This window comes from Lucilia sericata, unplaced genomic scaffold (assembly GCF_015586225.1).
Source record: "Lucilia sericata isolate MDLA Ls3-8-SP2 unplaced genomic scaffold, ASM1558622v1 Contig000420F_arrow, whole genome shotgun sequence".
In the NCBI taxonomy this organism is placed as follows: domain Eukaryota; kingdom Metazoa; phylum Arthropoda; class Insecta; order Diptera; family Calliphoridae; genus Lucilia; species Lucilia sericata.
This window is the reverse complement of record NW_023994437.1, coordinates 216,674-233,488: the sequence shown is the minus strand read 5'-3', so window position 1 is coordinate 233,488 and position 16,815 is coordinate 216,674. Positions and strand designations below refer to the sequence as shown.

Here is a 16,815-nt window from a genome sequence, read left to right as displayed (position 1 = left end):
TAGGTAAAGGACAATAAAACAGTTATTTAAGTACATAACATACTTTTATAATAATGATCTATTAAAAAATGATTGCAAAATATTTGGTAAACCTTACATCTATTATTTACAAAATACCATGTATTCAACATTAAATAAAATATTAAAAAAGTATTTCTTAAAGAATAATTTATTTATTTTTTTTTTTTCGTTTCAGCTGCAATATAAAAAAAAAAAACTTATTAAAAATTAATAGTTCTAAATAAAAAAATCAGTAAATAAAAGCCAATTCCAAAAATTATAAACTCCAAAAGAATACAACACAACAGTAAATAGTTGCCTAAAAATAAGCAATAAAATAAATATGAAAAATACTATTAATGTTAACAAAAACTACATAATAAAACATAAAAATAATATTTTTTTCATTAAAAAAGTCGCAAAAATATTTTAAGTATAAAAATATATTTAACCAAGTGCTTACTTATGTAAAATTTAACTAAAAATATTAATTATAAAAAAAATAAATAAAGATTTCTTTTTTCTGTTTTCAATTTGAAAGTAGTTAACATTGAGCAATTTTTCTTTTAAACGCTTTTGTAGCATTATTTATAAATAATATAATATTTACAATAACTATTAATTGAAAAATAAAAATTATCACCATTATTACTAAAAAACAAACATAAATCAATTTAATAAAAATAAATAAAATTATTAAAAATTGTACTACATTAAAACAACGGAAATTATATAAATATCATAAAAATTATACTTATAACTAGAATAAAACTTATAACTGCAAATAATAAATAATAATAAAATATAGAGTAATAACAATAAAATAAATGATAAATCTTTTCTATTGTAATAATAATTAGTGCTACCAAACTACATCATTTCTACCAATTAAACTCTTTAATAATATTAAATATTTAAAGAAAAAAAAATTAAAAACTTTTAAACTTTTTTGAAAAAAGTTGAGAAAAATATTGTATCTTTGACAAAACTTTACTCCGCCATTCATGTAAAATCAATTATTTGTAAAAAACAGCAGTGGCAGCTTCAGTGAAGAAGAACCCAAGCAGACAAACAATCAACTAAAACTTCTCTACAAACCAAAAAATCTAACAATATGTCTATTTGTTATGCGAGATATTAGTAAAACGTTTACTAAAACCAAATGCCATGGATATGAAAAAAATATCAAAACCACGGTAAGAGTTGTATCTATTAATTAATCAATTTAAACAAATATACATAAATATATAAAAAATATTAGATCTAATTTACAACAATTCCATTAGAAATAAACATATTTTATCAGTATGAAAAAATAATTAGAAATTCATTTCGATAAATCGGTTAAGAATCGGCTCTATTGAAAAGCATACAAATTATATACATATGTATATTATCAATAAATGACCATTGTTAGTAGGTATAATATAAATAATAAAATCGCACACACACACTCCTCAAGTCGAGTCTCACTAAAAGACATACATAAAATTTCCTTCCGTTTATCCTTCCGTATACACTTAACATAACATCCGCTATTACTGTGGGTGGCTTCAGTTGTGGATGTTATTGGGGAGTTCCAGTCAAGTGACTATGTTGTAAAGCAATAATGAAACTAGAAAAATAGAATAAACACAAAGTAAACAAAAGCCAAAAGATGAAAATAACTACATAAACAATATTACAACAGCTGGCAAGGAGTTGAAGTGCTCGTCAAGGAGCAGAGGGAGTGGTAAAAGGTATAAATTAGAAAAAGTAAAGTTATGTTTGTGTGTTCATTGGTTTGTTCTAATGTTGTTGCAAGTTAAAAATATCTACCGGAATGCAGAGTAGTGCTGTCAATTTAATAAGGAAGACTAAAGCGAACAACGACAGAAATTCATGGTGTTTTGAAAGGACGAATTTTTTGTGTTTTCTATTCTATATTCTACAAAGATAGTTAAAAAGAAATAAGTAAATGATGATGATGAGAATATCGAAATGTTATATTTTTTAGGTTAGTCAATGTAAAACTTTAATAACAAACATGTAGTATATAAAAGATGGACCCGAATGAACTTTAAATTTATTTTTAATATTTTAATAATTTAAAAAATGTATTTTTTCCACAACATGTCAAACAAAAATCAGTCTACAAGTGGCGCCATTCAACTACAGTACTAGTATTTTTCCATATAAAATCTAACCCAATTTGTACTAGTGTCTGTTGTTCTAGTATTAGTACTAGTGGCATCAAGACAATTATCGCTTCATTTCCTGCAGGGTAGAAAATAACAATATTGACTTTAAAGTAGATATTATGGTATTTATATTAGAATAAAAATAATTATATCCAGTTGTAGTAAATACTCTGAACAACTACACTTTACACTCTACATAAAGTGGTACAAAAGTTACACATAACGACGCCATCAATAACAAATTCGAGGTAATTACTCATGTTACAACTCAAACCCATTAAGAAACATTTAAACAACCTTTATCGTTTTGTTAGACACCATAAGGATCCTTGAAACGGATAAGTATTTTTTTGTATATGAATAGGTTTATGTCAACGTTTAGAATTGTGTTAATATGCTTTTTATAAAGAATGTTCATAATATTTGATACCATTTTATTTTTTATTTATTTGTAACTATAACTACAAAATAAAATTAGTGTAACAATAATTAATTACTAATACATATGTCAATAAAAATCCTTTTTTCCTTTTTGTACAAATTAAAAATTTTCGGTTAGGATGCGCGACTGCAAATAATGATACTACTTAATTCCTGAATTTTTCCAAATCTTTAAATAAAAAAAATTGTTATAGCAATAAGCAGATTCATTACCTTTAAATATGTCAGTATATAAAGCGAAATATTAAACACCGGAGAAATATAGAGAAAGTGATGTAGTGTGTTTAAACAAAGAATTGACTAAAAATGCAAAAGAGAAACAGAAAAAACAACTTTATATTTCATTAACACTATACTTAATTTTGTTGGCAAATGAAAGTGTAGAGTTGAAGAAGAGAGAGATTGTGTAAAGAAATAAAACTTTATATTTAGGTATTTTTCGATATTATTCGCTTTTTTACTTTTCCTTATTTTTTTCCTATTAACGATACATTATCCATATAGAATGAATTTAGAATAGTAAATCATATCGGATAAAAGCAATTCCTATTCTATAAAAATTAAATTTAAAACTCAAAAATGTGAAATATGGATTTGGCATTGTTGTGTTAAAAACTCTTAGAATACTATTATTTGCATTATATTTATTTATTGGCTGGAACAAGTAACATTCCAAGTAGTTAAAATATACAACTGTTTGATTTTTTATATCTTTATTTTCTCTTTAACGTTTCAATGACATATGATGGCTTTAAAATAATACATTTTTGCACGTATTTTTTACCTCTTTCTGCACATTTCTGAAGTTCGGTGTCTAAAAAATTTTCTGATTTTTTGAAGATTCATCTAAAAAAATTACATTGCGAATTAATTTAAACATATTTATGAATTTATATTATTTATAAATAATTTTATTTGACCAAATATTGATTTAAATTCGATTTATTTTTTGTCAGAAAAACAGGTTTCGGTCATACTCTAAAATGATGGGTGGTTGGTTTTTTGTTTGTTGGTTTGCATTTAGTTGATATGTATTTTACGTCATTTAACGTGTTTTGTGGGAATATTTTTTTTAGTTTATTTGTTTTTAACCGCATTTCTCAGTATTTAAGTAAAAGCTCAAGTCTTCATCGTAAAGTTGTTAAATTCTGACTTATGTGCATGATTGATTTGATTTCTGCTTATATGTATGAATGACTGACTGCCGTCCAATTTTTTGTTTTATATCTTTCTGAAATGCTTATTCTGTGTAATTAATTATTTAATAGTGTACTAAGTGTATTTCTTCGGATCTGATGTAGTTATTTCCTCCTATGTACCTAAACTAATTAATTTTAGTATTTTATATCTTTCTATAATTTTAACAAAAAATTTAAATATCGATTTGTTCCCTTGTAAATGCACCTAAAAACTTCAGAGCTGATGCGATACCTGTTAACATTATCCTATCAGATTGTTTTTTTGCATGACATTGCTTTACAACCCAAAGAACAATTCTAGATAAGAATTCGCAAAATTCACAACCTTTTTTTGAGCACTAATATACATATCGTCAAATAATAATAGTACATATATGCTATGGCCTATATAAAAATGGATGGATGGATCGATTGGACATTTTACCTTTAATATTTAAATGTTTTTATAAATAGGGCTTTTTGTTTTTTGTAAATAAAATCTGACCAAAATCAGAGGAGTTCAATTTTTGTTGTGGACAACTGTTTTGATACATAATACATCATAGTCAACTATAAAGTTGATTTTTGTTTTTAGAGCCGTTTGCGTTTCCGGTGCCACCTTGTGCTTTATATGTTGGCAATGTGTCATTTTAGATTTTAAAAATATATTTGACTTTAGAGACACTATGTAATCTTGCAGAAAATCAATCAATGAATGTATGTTATTCTATGGTCATAAATCCATATATTTAGTTGAAGTCAATCAGAACTGTTGGGTTATAAGTTTTTGTTTCATATGTATATAGGTAGTGCGTTTTCCTTTGTATTTTAGATTTGAATTACATTGTTTGCAACTAAATTGTATTTATTTAACTTTATCAAGGTCATTGAATTTTATTAGATTTCTTTACTACAATGTTTCAAAACAAATTAGACTAATATATTTTAATATTTGTTTATGCATATCCTAGAAGATAAGAAATTATCATGAATTTAATAAATTTATTTTAATCAATATCACACAGGTGTTCCCACCTTACCGATTTAAGATATCATTGAATATTTTTATATTATATTAAGTATGTTTTTCTGATTTTGGGCTAAACAAAATTAATTCATATCTGCTCCCATCTTTCTTTTTACACCCATATATACAAACACATAATTATTTAGGTGTTAACAAATTAATTATTTTTAATTAAAAATTAAAAAAAATGTAGTGTGAGTAAACACATGGTTTAAGGAAATGGGGTAATTTCCTGCGAAAATAAAAATGTAAGGAAACACAAGTATTCACAGTATGGGGACTAGAATAGTAAATAAGTAAAGGGATCAAAAAGGATATGAGATGAAGAAGTTTTTAAAGTTTATTTAATGTAAAACTGTGTCAAATATTAACAAATATGTAATTAGTCTAAAATATTGTAAATCTTAGTTTAAAGTTTGTGTGCTAAATGTGATATTCAAGTTTAAAGATCATAAAAAACAGTTAGACCATCACGTGAAATGCGTGAAAAATAAGTTAAAGCTTTTTGAAAACAGTACAATATTGACTTTTAAAAATATAGCAAAATATGGGAAGATTCATCGTCGCACTGTTTCAAAAACCATAAAAATTAAGAAAAAAATGAGAAAACTTTATTTTTTATTACTGACAGAAAATAAAAATGTTAACAATAATTAAATAAATAGTGTTGTATAATCCATGTCTGAATAGATTTTGGAATTTTTCGAATAATTAATTTATTATTAATGGCAACGAGTAGTCGAAAGCTAAGTTTTCAATAAATTTCTCACAAATTTTTCAAAGATTTTTGTAACATGGGATTTTTTATTTTGTGTGACGATATTCAAGTAAAATATTAATACTAAACCTAGATTGAGTTAGAATATTTTGAAAAATTGAAGGATTTTTGATTTTCCCTATTATGACCAATTAGTCTCATTATAGTTTATCAAATTAATTTTTAAATAATTTTTCTTATTTACCCACGTTTTGTGTTATTTATATGAAAATTTATTATTGTTTATCACGTTTTATAATCTATTATACTCTTTATCTCTGGCAACATTGACATTTTTTTTTTCATTTTCAGTATTTAGCTTTTGTATTGTTATCGTTGTGGTTATGGGTAATGGTATGAGTGTGTGCGTGCAATAACACAACAACAAATAATAACAAAATAGCAAGAGTAATAAGTAAAGTAAATAATAAGTATATGCTATTTCACCACACTATTACCACCCATTAAGCACGCAACATGTGTATTACATTATCAATCTATCTTCTATCTGTGTGTATATACACGCGTAAAGTAATCGATAATCTCTAGAACTACGGCAAACAATTGGACAACATCCAAACGAAATATACAATCTATGAATAAGTAGGTGTGATTTTCCTTTAATCCGTTCCTTTTTCAATATTATTTAATTATAGGATAAGTTGTATTTCAAAAAGTATCGGTTTGGGCCGCTATATAATTTCAGATTATAGCCCAAAATCCTACAACAAATAGTTTTAAAACTAGTTTATGTTTTAATATAAAAAAAATTCAGATACATTCGTAAAAAACATACACAAATAATATTGTTTTTAAAAAATTGCGTTTTGTACATATTTGTATTATAAAATTAGAATTATACTTTTTTTATATTATTTTTTTATTGTCTACATTTTTAATACAACTAAATTTGGCTCGTGTTAAAAAACAACACTTTTTGTTTTGAATTATGTCTGTATATTGTTTCTGTTATTGCAATGGTGCTAATTAAAAAATGTGTCGATATATATTTTAAGAAAACAATTTTGTCAAACAATACCTGACAAATAATTTTTGACTGAAATATTCGGAAATATCTTGAGGTCCTACTAGAGTGTTAATTGTGAATTTTATCAGATAAATTTTGTGCAATTATTGCTTGAATCTTAAAAAAGGTGAAATCTTCTGTTAAGAGATATTTTAGAGTTTAAGAGCGAGAAAGGAATGTGTTATTATATTTTAATTACAATTTGAGAGAATGTAACGCAAAAAATAAAATAAAATTTCGAGTCCAAATTTATTTTCTTTCAGTCTACAATTGATCCTAGTTCCAATATATATCCCACTTCCGGTAGTCATTTTAATTGGCATAGACACATACAAATTTACATGTGAATATCTTTATATCGATATACGGTAACATATAATCGGACTTTAGCAACTAATATTTCTTATGTTTCATTACGTATATATGTTTCTTTTATTCGCAAAAACCTGTTTTATGAATAAAAGGGGGAGAGAAATGACACCAAGAAATTAAATCAAAACACAAATATATTTTGGCACATTGTCAACAAATACTCGTAGTATGTATTATGAAAATACTTTACAGGTGTTGTTGTGTTGTTTATAAATGGACTTTCTTTTTTTCTCTGTTTTGTTTATCGTTTATTTATGCCAGGTAAGCAATCACCATCATTAACAGTGTGTGTTGGAGGCCTGCGTTTAGTGTTGCCATTGCCGCAAGATTCGTTGTTTATTAAATCACCGAAATAAAGAGTAATTTTCACCTTTAGTGATTAAAATACTTTGCAAATAAACATCTTTTTTGTTTGCCTTTCTACATTTCTTATTTGTAATTACGAGCATTATGTTTTTTCTTTTTATAATATTTTTTGTTATTGTAAAATTTTTCTTTTATTATTTACAATGCTTTAACTTGCCTATGATACTCTATGTATGGTATGTACAATAGGGAAATAACTTTTTTCATGTTTTTAAATTTTGTGTCGAAATAGCTTTAGCATACCCGAATAGGCCTCTAAAAATTACAAAGAACAGATTTAAATTTGTATATAGAATTGAAGATTTTCGCAATTTGAATAGAAAAGACTTGAATTTTATATATTTTTTTGGCTGATTTTAGAAAATGGATTTTGTATGTGAGGTTTTTGATTTGAAATGTCCAGAAAAGAGTCTTAGTAAATAAAACAATATTATACCCCTAATTTGCTTATGGATACGTACTAGAGACGGCAAAGCTAGTAGAATTGTATTTTTATAATTCCTTCGAGAAGTGCAATGTTATTGATTAATTTTATTAAGAGTCAATATTTTTGAAATTGATATTTTCTAAAAATGACAATGAAAAATCAGACTTTTTATTGCCATTCGACGTGAACTGCTATTTATAAATTTGTTTTAGCTTCCATTTTTATATTCGAATTTTAAATTATATTCTACTTTCAATTTGGTTTAATAAACTAAAGTAATTGCTGGGAAATAAAATCACAATATCCAATTTGATACATTTGTTATGGAAAAAAATTGTGTTAAAATTTAATTCACCATTTCTGTTACCTAGTAGTACTATATTTTCTCTCTCGTTTTATTACATGTATTTCATTTTCTCTTTACAACTTTACACTTAAGCAATTTTATGTACAAACATATGTATATAGTACATATTTATATAGTTTTTGTATTATTTTGAAGTTTTTTTGTGCCAAAATAAAAACAAATAAAAAGTAAAAAAATGTATGTGAAAAACCTGCCTCAAGGTTAATGCCTTTTTGATTTCATTATTTCGTGGGTTTGACAGTGTTTGTGCTACTTTTCTTTCTTTATTGTTCTTATTTGTAAAATGCGTTTTTTTAAGAAATGCAAAAAATTTCATTACCTTTTTAATTTTTTTTAATTATTTAATTCAAGATTATTTCAGTTTCGTCGCTCCAAGGAATATGTTGCCACTTTTAATCCTCTGGTCCGACCTATTAACACTCGTCTACTACTACTTTGTATGCCTAATGGTATTTACTTGCCACTTACGTACCGCCAATTTTTCATTAATAATTATTTTTTTACCCGTAATGTTGACGAAATGTATTAAATGTCTAGAAATTAATTCCTTTATGTTTGGAAAATATGGTAAAAAAGAATTCACCAAAATGACTGGTTATTAAGAAGTTTTCTTCTTTACTATAATTATACATATTTAAAGTTTCACACTTTGGTAAATTTGCTACGGATTTTATTAAGACTTGTTGATGTTGAGGAACTATTGCAATTAATATAAATTTAAAGAAAATTAAGTACTGGTTTCTAGTCAAATAATGTAAAACTTAACAATAAAAGTTAATTTTTTGAAAATATGTATATTTTTGGATTTAGCATATTTTTTAAATAATTAACAAAAATACTTGTAAAAAAAAGCAAAACTGAGAAAATATCACCCTCGTTGAATTCATAATATATGTATATACATGTAAGTACATTAGAGGTCTCCAAAAAAATATCGATTTTGCTCAGAGGGGTATTATTTTGTTTATTAGTATCTAAAACTCACTGTTATTAAATTTTAGTCAAATCGAATAACGATAACTCGTGCCGAAAATCTATTAAAAAGTGAAAAATTGGGTAAATAATAGGACTTTTTTTGGTTTCTTCAAAAACTTTGTTATTTGTCGCTCGATATTAATACTTTACTATATACCTTGTTGGAAAGATAATTTTCTTTAGAAGATTTAGTCGATATTTTAAGAAACTATAATTTAATGGCATAATTTTTGAAGAATTTAAAAAAAGTCCTATTATTTACCCAATTTTACACTTTTCGATCGATTTTCGGCACAGGTTTCCGTTATCCGAGTTTTAGACACTAATGAACAAAATAAGATCCATCTGACCCAAAATCGTGTTTTTGGACATCTCTAATGTACATATTAAGTTTTTTACGATGTCGAACCATCCTGTATATCATCTTTATAGTCATTTGGGGTTCAGTTTTATTGTATAAAACTTTAGCTCCAGGTTTCTGACAACTATGTGGGTATGTACGAATGTATGTATTGTTTACCAAATTCATTCAAAATCATTCATATTATAGTTAAAGAGAATTCGTAATGTGAAATTTTCACACACAACTCAAATCACGTACTCAACAAAAATTTGTTCTATTTAAATATGTTGTTATATTCTGTTGTTGTATTTGTTTCTGTCTGTTGCTTTTATAACTCATTGATTGCATCGATATTGAATTGTTTCTCTTGTAGGCAAAAAATAGCCATTGATACACATATACAGTATAAATGTGTATGTAAGACAAGGCGGGTTGTGTATTTATTTGTCAGTTTATTTGTCCATTTGTTTTTATTAGGTTGTTAAACATGTGCTCTTATTAAGGCCGCTTGTATGCTCTGCAGCCACCTCCTCTATCATTATGCCATTATATCTGTGCTCAGACTTGAAAATCATATTTTAGAGAAAGTATTAACCTATATGGTTCTTTAATATCTAAAACTATTTGTGCAGACTAATGTTACAAAAATTATCATTTCTGTAGTAACGTTTTGTAAGAAATAGGAAAATAATTTTTAAAATATAAATATGTTTGGTTGGATATATAATATAGATAATAGAATTCCACCAATAAGTTAGGTCTAATGTAGAAATATTTAACAACGCTTACGATGATTAACTTCCGTTTAATGTACAACATACTGTACAAATATAATATTTTTATGTTCATTTAAATATTTTAGTCTTTTCTTATTTAATTGTTATTGGAATACGATAAATAATAATAATAATAATATTTAATTTCTAAGAACCGAAATTAAAAAAATAGGGTTGTATTATAGTCATCACATCTATTCCTTTGTTATTTTATCGGTATATTCTAAAATTTGTTTGTTTAATAAAAATATTTTATTTTTGCATATTTTAAACATAAGAGGATAATTTTGCATGATCTGACTTTAGTAACATATTTAAGGTACCTTTTCGAGTTTTTAGAGCATATTTTACACTTTTATGATCTTTAATCTTTAATTTTTGTATATTTAAAAACTTTATTTTTAAAAACCTTAATTTCTTTTTAAAATTTTTATTTATTTTTAATTTTAATGTCCATTATTAAATTTTGAAAAAAAAATTTTGCATCGTTTGAAAACTACAGAAAATACATTAGTCTCATGAAATCCAAGGTTATAGTTTTTTATCCGATAAAGTATTAAATCCTAAATCTATGACAACAACAATTAAAATATCATTTTAGAAGCTTTGAATACAATTGGAAGAAATTTGTCAAACTTTGCAGTTTGAAAGTTGTATTTATTTTTTAGTTTTTTACAGCTTTTTAGTAGACATACATATAAATGTACCATTTTACCAGTTTTCCTGTCTGTGTAGTAATATGAATTTGTAATACATTGTACGTTATGAAAATATGAATAACGATTGCTACATAATTAAGGCATTTACCATGCGTTTATACATATATTATTTTTTAATTAATTAGATATATATTTTTTATTTAAAAGCCGTAATATTAACACTTGACTAGTTTTCAAAGCAATTTCTATAACAATAACACCTCGTAATCTCATTCATAAATGATATAAAATAACTTAAAGAATGTCAGCATGTACATATCTTTCAATTTCCTATTAAAGCAGCATGTGCATTTCAGTTTGTTCAGGTTTTGTTATCTGTGCTTATGTGAAAATTTAAATTTAAATGTTTTAAAATTGTTCACATTGGACGATAAACATAACTTTGCGATATATTTCACTGATAAAAACAACAACAAAAATAAATAGAAATTGATACAAAGACATTCATGACAACATAACTGACCTAAAGATGTTTCGAATATACACAATTTATACACATAAAAATATCACACTGGAGAAATAATAAATACGAATCTGAAGAAAAGCAAAAACAAAATGAAATACACTCAGTCATGACTAAAAATCATGTACATACATATACATACATACATATTTATTTAAGACAACAATAGAAATATATTTACTACTGCTAATAATCAGACAACACACATATTATTTAATAGTTAAAATAGCTTGTTTTTTTTTTCAATAATATTTGTTGTTTCGAATCATTTAAATTTTTTCTTTTTTGTCTCTCCGATTATTTGTTTTTATATTGCAAAGCTCTTTATTTTATATTTTCCCCATATAAGTGCGTATTCAATAAAATAATTACACAAGCCGACAACATTTGAAAAAGTCGAAACCTTTAGTCCAAGTTAGACTTAATCAGAATCTGACCTCAGATTTTTTCCACCACATCTCAAATTTGAGATATTGTGTTCTGAAATTGAAAAAAACGCCATTTTGGGAGCTTTCTTCTTAGAGATATCTTCACCCAAATCTTGAAAACTCAGTGTTTTCGGAATATTCAAAATTAAAATCACGTTCTGATTCAACTTAACGATGTCTGTTCGTCCGTTAACTTCAACGGATTTTCATAAGAAAAAATGTGCGAAATGTACGAAAACTACAATTTTTGTCAATTTATTGTCATGTCATGTTTTAGGTAAAGATATCTCGAAGAAGAGAGATGATATTTCATATGTTAAGCCTTTATTTTAAAGGATTCAGCGTGTCACAATCCTTTATAAAAGTTACTGGGTTAAAAATTTGTCGACCTGTGTTATTCTCCGTTTTTATTTTTCTATCTCAGTTAGTGAGTACTACGTCAGATATTCACAGTCATAACCCATTTGAGCAAATATCTTATTTTTAAAGAAATATATTTTAATCTTTGTGGTTTTATGATTTTACTAGAATTGCTGTTAATATAAAATTAAATTAAAGATTATAAATAAAATATCATTTTTAACTATATAAAAAGTATAACTAGAATTAAAAAAATAAAAAAATATCTTTCCAAAGAAAATAACAATTTACCCTTAATGACATTATTTCTCAAAGCGAACATACCGCATAGAGTATTGATAGCCGTTTGATACCCTTATTTTATTCCAAAATGGCCCCAGTAAACCATTTTGAATACACTACAATAATATATTAATAATATATCCGAAATTTATTTATAACTCTAACCCTAAACTCTAAAGTGTTTTGTTATTGCTTTTTTACTTTTGTTTTACATATTTCATATTTTGTTGTGACTATAGAAATAAAAAAGTTTATGAAAACGTTATTTAAACTGATTGATAATAGAGGTGGGTAAAGGTGCACTATATGGATTACTGACTTATTGTCTACTTAGTTTATTTTTTCTTGAAATGCTAACAGGTTAACTAACAGAAAAAGAGCTTTTTGCTTAAAAATATCAACAATATATTTAATAAATAAGGCATTAAAAACAAACATATAAAAACAAAACAAAGTAAATAATACATGTGTGTTGAAATGATAAAAAATTAATGAATGACTAACAAAACTCTTTCCATCAGCTCCAAGTTTCAACTCGCTATTTGCGATGATATAGAAAATAAGCAATAGATACAAAATTGTGCTTTGTGATACACGTAAATAAGTGTGTCGAAGGTACCATTCGCATTCCAGTAGATGGATGAATAAATAAATAAGTAAAACAAAAACAAAGTGTAATAACAAAATACAAAACGCAATGAATAAAACAGGAATGCAAACAAAAACAGATACACAATTTTCAAAGCCATTTTTGATAAGCTCTATTTAAATTAAACAAATTTATATCAAAACAAGTATGAAATATAGGTTTTGACATGGTCGACCGTATGCTACCCTACTCCAGTTATTATTGAAAAACGGACTTTTTAATAAAGAAAATATTTTTGAAACATTTGTTATAATATTGAAATATCTAAAAGCGTATAATTAATATGAACAAACAGATTTTATGGATATGATTAATTTTCAATTATTTAATAGATAAATAGTTTTCTTCATAAACACTAAAATTTAATTAACTACTTTTTTCATTTCATATATCATTTTAGGTAAGATCTTACCTCAATATTTTGTTATACTCTCATTTTTTTTTTTTATTTATTTTTATATTTATATTTTCTTTGGATGGGTTTTATTTTCTTCGAAGTACCATTATTTAACAAATTTTACAGCGCAATAGATATTCAGCATAAATTCTCTTTCTTCGATTGGACTAAAATAAACTTCAGTAAGTTTTAGACAACAGTTAATATAATTCATCTGAAGCAAATCTATTTATTGTGGACACCACTAATGTACATCCATACGATGATACAGTTCATAGTATCATTTAAATATTTCATTGAATTTTATTCTTGTTTATATACTTGTGTTAATAGAATAATTGTAAAACATATTTACTACTCTATATTTAGTATACATATTAGATAGATTCATCAAAATACAAAATAGGAAACACATTACACAAGTAAATTAAGCTAAACTTGTAGAATAGTAATATAATTGTAACTATTTAGGACAATTCGGTAAAGAAATACGGTACAACATAACATTTAGGCACTTTTATTTTAGCAAATTTATCCACTTTCTCGAAATGTTCAAAGTTTTTCGTTCACTTGAAAATTCTAACTCTAATAACTTCCCAGAAATACGAATTTTTGTATTAACCAATAGGTAAAAAGTTACACTCATTTCAAAATACCCTGTATTACCAAAATGTCCAGCATTTACCCCCTATAACTCCGGCAGTTCTTCACCGATAGTGCTTAAAATTTGTGTCTGGCCTACTACATACATTATTAGTACTACATATGGTGTAAATTTATCCAAATTGATTTTTAGATTGGATCACTTGACATGAAATTGCCCATATATAAAGACGCAAAAATTGCAATAAATTCATGTCAAGAAATAATGTGCGTGATCTTAAGTTCTTGTACATACATATGTATATTTAACCCAAACCAAGGTATTATAATAGTTTACTTCATAACCCATAATCTCTCCTTCAGCAAATTATTTCAAGAACAAATTCTTGAAGATTTCTTATGAATTATACATTTTAGTAAATTTTTTTATTATTCTATTTATTTATTTTTCTACTTTTCTTTTTGCCTCCTTTCAGGTTTAACAGCAATATTTGTTATAAACAAACAAAACAAAAAGACTTTCTTATTTTCACACGATTTCAATATGATGCTTCATTAATCATAAAAAACGAAAATATTTGCAAAAAAATAACTGAGGAAAAACTACAAATAAAATAAAAAATTGTTTAATAATAATTAAAATCATTTAGTGAATAAAAAACACTTTTTTAATACAACAATTCTTTGAATTCTTTGAATGTTGTCTAATTAAGTAGTGTTATTGGATCCGATTATGGCCTTTGGCTAGGATTCTGTATAAGAATGAATAAACTAAACTAATATTTAAAACAAAAAAAAACATATGATAGTTAATTTCACCCCATAAAAACTATGAAAATAAACTACAAAATACAATTTCAAAATCTGGAAATGAAATTCACTTATAAATGTTCCAATTATTACAAAATTAATAAATGATTAAAGCTTTATCAATCTACAACGAAGAAAATGATAAAGTTAAAAAAGTGATCAGTAAAAATCGCATGTAAATATTTTTCTTTACAAAAGAATATGCAACAAAATATTGCTTTTCCTTTTAATTTTTTCTGACTCAAATAACTATTTGCGATTTTCATCAGCTTATATGTTTGACAATTGTTTTGTACTAAAAACAATAACTTCTAAAATAACAACCGCGACTTTGCCTAGACCAACTACAAGATAAAGTATGTATTATATTTTTTCTCCTTTACTAATTTTCGTCTATGTCTTTATATGTTTTGTTTTTGTGTTCTATGTTGTTGCTTTGTATACATTTAAATTCCGTCTATAATATGCAAATATTAGTAAAATTTAAAACACAATGATATAATTAACATAAATAAAATCTAAATACATCTACCTTAAGCGGCCCATTGAAGCCCTCCGATTTGGGCTTTTAGCTCATAATTGTATTAAATATGGACTCAGTTAAGTTTTGTAAAAGTAAAAATTAAAACGGCGGATTTCGTAATGATATGATAAATATATGTATGTATGTATTGCTATAAAAGTAGGCATAATTCAGATTTATATGAACGTAAATCCATGAATTCATTCAAATTTTTTGTACGTTGGTTCATATTTCACCATAGCCTCCTACAAAGTCCTTTTTTAAAAAATAGTCATAACTGGTGTAAGAGGGTACACCAATGTATTTTCATGTATTATGAGCGGGGAATGTTATTTTTAATTGCAATAAATTCTTTTTAAATGTTTGTATTTGTATATGAAATTATAATTTTGTCCGTTTATTATGTGAAGTCCTTAAAAAAATGTATATGTTGAAAGTGTTGAAATGTTGCGTTTGTATATGACTAATGTCCATTTGGACCTCATTCCAAAGTGGGGCTTTTATATTTATATGTAATTGATGTTATGTTTTGTATTTATAACAGCAACAATTTTTCTGTATTTTATATTTGTTTAGAATGGATGACTATGAATATGAGAGGAAACAAAGAAGGGAACGTGAAAAGTCCGAAAGGCAACAAGTTCAAACATCATCATCAAATCGGGAGGTAGCACTTTTTTCAGAACCTCGACGTGTAAATCCGTCCGAAGATGATGATAAGATTTCGGCGAAATTGGGAGACTATTCGAAAGCCAGGGATTTTATTAATCTTTACACGGTGGGAATATCGAATTCGGGTCATAGGCATATGCCAGCTAATGCTGTTTTACCGGGTATAGTGCCAACAAGTTCTCCGCTACCAAATGTAAGTTCTGGTGTGGCGACGTCTGCATCGTCAACAGGTTCCTCCTCATCGTCATCATCGCAGCGTTTGCTTCCACCTCCGCCACCACAAACACAGCAACAATCACAGCAGCCACCACATCACTATCAGCAGCAACAGCAACAATTACGACAAACGCCTTATGTTAAACAGGCTGATAATAAACCTCCTTATAATGGCCGAGGGGGATATCCAGGACAACCAGTAAATCGTTTGAGTAGTGGAATGGCACCACCTAAGGGACCACCGTCCGGTTCATTACTACCACCTGCCACTACACACATGCCAAATGGGCGCCAATCATCGTCGTCAGCCTCTTCCGTTGAGAAATCATACCTAGGACCACCTACAGCATCGTCAAACTCGTCATCGGCGACACACAATGGTCGCTTTTCACAACCATCAATACCAAAACAACGCCAAAAACCATTACCACCAGAGGTAAGTTCCAATTCAATAGTT

General features: G+C 26.3%; 1 protein-coding gene across 6 annotated transcripts in view; it reads left to right on the top strand.

The window, feature by feature from the left end:
• The window catches only part of LOC119604721 (AF4/FMR2 family member lilli), a 28,806-nt gene that overhangs the window by 4,266 nt on the left and 7,725 nt on the right, over nucleotides 1-16,815 (top strand). For 4 of the 6 annotated variants that reach the window (XM_037957523.1, XM_037957520.1, XM_037957521.1 and 1 more), the window contains exons 2-3: nucleotides 197-1,196; nucleotides 16,047-16,794. In XM_037957523.1, the coding sequence (XP_037813451.1) occupies nucleotides 1,168-1,196; nucleotides 16,047-16,794 (777 nt within the window). In that variant the 5' untranslated portion in view covers nucleotides 197-1,167. Of the gene's footprint in view, nucleotides 1-196; nucleotides 1,197-14,613; nucleotides 15,304-16,046; nucleotides 16,795-16,815 lie in introns of those variants that run through there. The other 2 variants (XM_037957519.1, XM_037957522.1) reach the window with 2 other exon arrangements.